This window comes from Solanum stenotomum, chromosome 1, assembly GCF_019186545.1.
Source record: "Solanum stenotomum isolate F172 chromosome 1, ASM1918654v1, whole genome shotgun sequence".
NCBI lineage: Eukaryota > Viridiplantae > Streptophyta > Magnoliopsida > Solanales > Solanaceae > Solanum > Solanum stenotomum.
In genome coordinates, this window is record NC_064282.1 from 97,853,365 (window position 1) to 97,860,215 (window position 6,851).

Consider the following 6,851-nt stretch of genomic DNA (forward strand, 5'->3'; position numbering starts at 1 on the left):
TTACTAGCAATTATATTATTGTTCTCATCGATACAAGTTCTTCACCTTCACCAGAATCATATACTATCACAAAGTTTTCGGTTAATTTCTCAGCTACTAAGTTTCGCAAAAGGTAATTCGAATTTCTTTTTAATTTAATGTTGCATTTATCTGTATATATAACTTAAATTCTTTACGTTTTAATTTGTCACGTCGAAAGATGTTATGTGTATATCGTTTATACTAATTTTGCTACCATATGGAAGTTTCTTTGCTTATTCTTGATTGATAATAACACCTATATAAAGTGGAAAAAGATGACATTGTCCATTAACCCTTAATATTCTTGCTAAGTAGGGTAACGAGGCAAATTCAGAATTTAAATTTTATTAATATGAGTTTCAGCTTTTTTGAGTTAGTGAATTTTATATATTTTTGAAATAAAGTGGAATACTTATCCATTTTTTTTATGTAGAGAAATGAAATTAATAGTAATTAATAATTTATATATTGCATCATAATTTTGCCAAAGTTATTCCTTTTATTTTTTATTTTATTTTTCAACTTGCAATTTTAATTCATCATGCTGAATCTTTCATTGTTATGAAAGGACTGTTAGAAACTGTAGATTTTTTATACTGTTAGTGAGTCATGAATTTAAAGAAATTAAATACCATGAAAAGACATAACATAGGAGGGTTGAAGTCCCTCCACTCTAATTCCGAGATCTCGTGTTCAAGTCTGAAATGAAAAAAATCATAATGGGGTGTCGCATCTAGAAATGAATCTTCTTGTAAGACATGAATCCTTATTTAGTCACTCCAATATAAATATCGAACATCGAATTGAATTTTTTTTAAAAAAAAGTCATTTTCAACCTATGTCATCAAATAAAAATCCACTTTTAAAGGTTTACAATGAAACTAGAGAAGTTTTGTGGGACTATTTTTTATTTAATTTATTCTTTATGAAAAATATGCTATATATATATATATATATATATATATATATATTATATTTTCTCCTATTGAAACATAATTTTTGAAAATGACCCGTTATTTATATTTGTCTATATATTGAGCTATTTCTTCAATCAATTTTCATCAACCTTTCTATTATTGCATGCATAAATTTATTCATAATATTCAAGCACTTTAAGTAAGTTTTCTTCTTCCTCAAAGTGCATACAATCTAGTTCTTCATACAAAAAAAAAATGCATTTGTGACAATATATATATATATATATATATATATATATAACAAATTATCATTTTGCATGGACGTCCTATCAGAATTTGGCTCATTAAGGAGTTTTTCGATGATAAAACTATTTGAAATATTATGGACTAGTCAAATTCAAACAAATTCACAAACATTAATACATACTAAAATTAAGAAACCAAACCTAGATATTATGATACTTTTGTTGTGTTTTTTTTTAAAAAAATATTTCTCATATGTTAAAGTTTAAGTTATATACACGATCAGTAAAATAATTTCTTTTGTATTTAAATTTTGCAGAGAATGTCCCAAATGGCTACAATGGACACAACTCAAGTCATGCCAAAGGTTAGCTTATTATTCGATAATTGACGTTTTGTGCACTGACAGTATATAATTTTTTCTTAATGTTATTAAGTCAAAACCACCTATAATTACGTGTAACAACTTAGAAATTATGTAATTAACTTGTTATAACGAATCAAAATACACTGATAATATAAAAAAAAAGATTATTTTTTTATTAATTACTTGTTCATATTTTTTTATATTTTTTTTTTGTACAGATAAATGAAAAGAACCATTCAGATGGAGCAAGCAAAGACATCAAGCAGGGAGTTGTGAACAAACTTAAAGTCTTTAGAAGCAAAAAAATTGGTGGATGGTATTCAGCATTTCTTTGTTTAGGTATTTAATTTTATCATTCCATTTCAGTTTACGTGATACTATTTTTCATATTATTTCTATTAAAAATAAAGCGACATTTTTTATATTTAGAAATGTCTAACTAGAATAAACTTATTGTTTTACTCTAACGAGTAGCTTTTATAACCACACAATTATTTTGTGTTGTGTCAGACTATGTCATAACGTATGTAGTATATTTGATAAACTAGCTTCTGCATGTGTCATATGTGTATCTCATGCATTGTATATGTATTCCATGTCAATTAGTAAAAATATTTTAAAATCACATATATATTGTTATTAAATATGTATATGAAATGATTTTTTTTTAATTTTTTTTTTTTTGATGCAGTAAACCAAGGACTTGTAACACTATCATTTTTTGGTGTTGGAGTGAATTTGGTGTTGTTTTTAACAAGAGTTTTGGGACAAGATAATGCTACTGCTGCTAATAATGTTAGCAAATGGACTGGAACTGTTTATTTGTGTTCACTTTTGGGAGCTTTTATAAGTGATTCTTATTGGGGAAGGTTCATCACATGTGCCATTTTTCAACTTATTCTCATCCTGGTAATTATTACTATATTATACTTCTCGTTTTTTTAGTCTATTTCGAAAAGAATGACATGTGCATCTTTATATATCATGGCATATGGTTATAATCAAGGTGGAGCCAAGGAGGTGTAAGAGGTTCATTCGAATTTCCATAAGACTATGGATCATAGTCGAAAAATTATACCATATATATAAGATCAAAGTTATGTAGATATAGTATATGTTAGAATAATCCTATGACTTTTTCATGTGTTTATTTCTTTATATTTTGAATCTTCTCAGTAAAAATTGTGACTTCACCACTGATTATATTTACAATCGCAACTTGTATGCATACTTTTGGTATGCGGTAAAAGACTTTCTTTCTTTCTTAAATTATATGTTTAGCCAAAAAATGTCATATAAAATGGAACGTGGATAATTACTTGACCTTTAGTTAATGTGAAATTTAGTTTTTTTTTTCTCTTTGAGTAGAGGATATCAATACCATACTAGTTTTGACTATTGTAATGAGTTTTAAGCTTCTTACATTGACAGTATAAAATAATTTTTATGCTATCAAATCTCTCACTAAAATATAAGGGAAATATTGAAATCGCCATTTCCAATAGTATATATGGATCGATGTTGTCAGTAAAGTATAACTACAAGTAGTCGTTCATAACAAGTAGAACATGTTACATTATACCAGTAGTATAATGGTTCTTTACGTTGTCAGTGTATATAAGTTAACTCTCATTTATTTTTTTTGTGAATTTAACTAGGGACTTGTGATCATATCATTGACATCTTGGATATTCTTGATTAAACCAAATGGATGTGGAGATGGTCTACAAAATTGTGTACCCCCATCACCTATTGGCACTTCATTATTTTACTTAGCCATATACTTAGTGGCTTTGGGCTATGGTGGTCATCAACCCACAATTGCAACTTTTGGATCAGACCAATTTGATGAAGCAAATCCTAAAGGAAAAATCTCAAAGGCTGCCTATTTTGGCTATTTTTACTTTGCATTAAATGCTGGATCTTTAATTTCCAATACAATTTTGGTATATTATGAAGATGGTGGTAAATGGACACTTGGTTTTTGGGCCTCTACTGCTGCTGGGCTTTTGGGCCTAATTGTTTTCTTGTTGGGCACTCCTGGATATAGATATGTTAAGTCATTTGGGAACCCGTTGCCACGTGTCGGTCAGGTATTCGTTGCCGCGTTCCGTAAATGGAGAGTGCCTAATGTTGATGAGACAGAGTTATATGAATTGAATGGGTTGGAATCATCCATTAAAGGGACAAGGAAGATACTTCATAGTAATGATTTCAAGTAAGTAGTTTTCGATTCATATTATCTGTCTTTTAAGTGTCTCGGTTAATTAATACTCTACTTAGTTACATATATTTATATATACACGTCATTGAAACAAATTCCCTAGTGGGCCTAGCTTGAGATATTTCAATCCAAATTATGTATACATACAATCAAATCACACTTATTATGAACTTACTAAATCTGGATTCTTGATTCATATTTATTCTGAACCTATTGACACTTGATTATTCTTGATTCGCTTATTTAATGAATTTATTTTCTCCAAATTCTTGATTCGCCTATGATATGACGAACCTACTGAATCTATATTCTTGATTTGTCTATGGTATAATGAACCTGTTGAATAAAGATTCTTGATCTTTATATAATGAATATGTTGACTCTAGATTCTTGATTAACTTATATAATGAACCTACTAATTCTTGATTCTTAATTCGCTTATATAATTATGAACCTATTGACTTTAGATTCTTGATTCGTTATATAATGAACGTATTAACAATAGATCATTTATCACCTATATAATGAACCTACTTACTCTAGATTCTTGATTCACCTATGTAATGAACAAATAGACTTTCGATTTTTGATTCACCTATATAGTGAACCTTCTGACTCTAAATTCTTGATTCGTTTGTCTATGATATGAAGTTTTGTTTTTTAATTTCTAACCACATTATTTTAAAAATGGCCAGGAAACTAGACAAGGCAGCAATAGTGACAGATGAAGATAGACAAAGGCCAGTGATTAACCCATGGAGGCTATGCACAATAACACAAGTTGAAGAAGCAAAGTGCATAATAAGAATGTTTCCAATTTGGCTATGCACCATAATGTACTCTGTCATCTTTACACAAATGGCCTCTTTATTTGTTGAGCAAGGTGAAGTCATGGATGCTACCATTGGGAACTTTCACCTACCTGCAGCTAGCATGTCAGCATTCGACATATGTAGCGTGCTAACGTGCACGTTTCTCTACAGGTAAGGGTATCAAATGAGTGAGTTGAATTGAATTAATGGCATTATAAGTAAATGAGTGTGTTGAACTAAATAACGACTCATATTGAAAAATAGTCACTGTCATAGAGTTTCAAATTCCACATATGAAAAACTATGTGAGAATGTCCTGAAGTTTCACTTGTGAAATTTAAAACTCCAAGACAATGGTTGAAAAGTGGCTATTTGTGAAATTTATCCTTAAAAGGGACAATGGTTGAAAAGTGGCTATTTGTGAAATTTATCCTTAAAAGGGGCTATTTAGACATCATTTTTTTCATGAACTAATTTTACGATCCCTATATGTAGGTTCATGGTGGTTCCATTAGCCGGAAAGATAAGTGGGAATCCGAGAGGATTGTCTGAGCTCCAGAGGATGGGAGTTGGACTAATCATTGGTATGTTATCAATGGTTGCAGCCGGTGTAACAGAAATTTTTAGGCTAAGAAGAGTAATCCCCGGAAATGAAACAAGTTCACTAAGTATATTTTGGCAAATTCCACAATACATACTTGTTGGTGCCTCAGAGGTATTTATGTATGTTGGACAACTTGAATTTTTCAATGGACAAGCACCTGATGGGATAAAAAGCCTAGGAAGTTCACTTTGTATGGCATCAATGTCACTTGGAAATTATGTTAGTAGTATGCTTGTCAACATGGTTATGCATTTCACAGCAAAAGGGACTAGACATGGTTGGATACCTGAAAATTTAAATAATGGCCACATTGATAGATTTTACTTCTTGCTATTTGGTTTGGCATTGGTTGATATGGTTGCATTTGTGTTTTTTGCTAAGTGGTACAAAGGGATTAACATTGAAGATAGCAATCATGGAGAAAAAGAGATTGATCAAGTTCTTGAAAAAGTTTGAATATTTCAAGTGTGGCTATTTTTTAAAGAATTTAGAGTAATGTGGTTTATTTTAGTGAAAAATAAAACTTGAAGCATGACCCTTAAATGTGATGATTTTAAAGGGCATGATTGCTTCTAGTTTTCTATATATAATAATTATTTATGTTAGGGTTTCCCTATGAAGTTATTTGTTTAAGAAAATTGCAATTTCTCATGTATATATGCTAATAAAATATTGAGCTTTTTGAATTACTAAAAGTTCATTTTCTTATTTATCATGTCTTGTTCTAACTTCGATTTGCTCATTCTGAAATTATAGAGAAAATTTTTGTTTCCAACTTCTTTGACATTCTAGCATTGAGCGCGTGTTTTTGTAAATAATTTATTATCTGGACTTTGTCATTATGTACCTCCTTTGTGAAGATGAATCTCCTCCCGAAATTACAAGGCCCTTTTTTTTTTCAAGTTCCTTGAAGAGAGCTTTATCGTGTTTATAGGTATTCTCTATTTATCCATATATTTCGGTTAGATCACATATATCTCTTGCTTAATGTCATTTTGAGCTTCTCATTGTCCTTACAGTATCTAGCTAAGCATATTTTACCTTTTATCAATTGAAATTTGCACTTCTGATTCTCAATTTATAAATTTTCACAAACTTAATCAATTAAAATTCGTTTTGGCATTTGACTAGTGTTATGTAAAATTTGTATTGTTTCTTCAAATTTGTGGATAAATAATTTTAAAATAGTCTAAAATATAACATATTCCTTTTATAAAGGTGTAATACATACTTTTTAATAAATCAAAAGATTAAAAAGGTTACTTTAACATATCATTAATAACCATCCATCATAATAAATAATAATTTTTTTAATGAAAATTCTACCTTGATTATTGCTTGTCACGAAGTGTTGATTGAAGATTTAATAGTACTTGCCTATTTGTTTTAACTGTGAAGCACTTCCCTACTGAGAGTGTAACATAAAACTTCAAAAATAATTTATTTCCACTATGATTAATCTCGTGTAAGTAAATTTTTAATAATTAGCGCCAAAATTATTGCATTCAAATTTTATCTTTAGAGCTTATATGAAAAAATTAAACTAGACCATTCATATATGATGTTTATGTCATATATATTGATGTTATAAGTTATTTAAATAATGAAAAATTGATAATATTTAATAGTAGGAATAAAATATGTATAAATAAGCAATAGTTTC

The 6,851-nt window shown here is 29.1% G+C and overlaps 1 protein-coding gene across 1 annotated transcript; it reads left to right on the forward strand.

The window, feature by feature from the left end:
• Window positions 1–1,757: 1,757 nt before the first annotated feature.
• On the forward strand, window positions 1,758–5,789 carry LOC125860173 (protein NRT1/ PTR FAMILY 7.1; the record flags this gene model as incomplete). The annotated part of the gene is made up of 5 exons (XM_049540074.1): window positions 1,758–1,887; window positions 2,240–2,457; window positions 3,207–3,766; window positions 4,468–4,755; window positions 5,080–5,789. Coding segments are annotated over 5 exons (1,761 nt in total), but the record flags the coding sequence as incomplete, so codon positions are not given.
• Window positions 5,790–6,851: the final 1,062 nt, after the last annotated feature.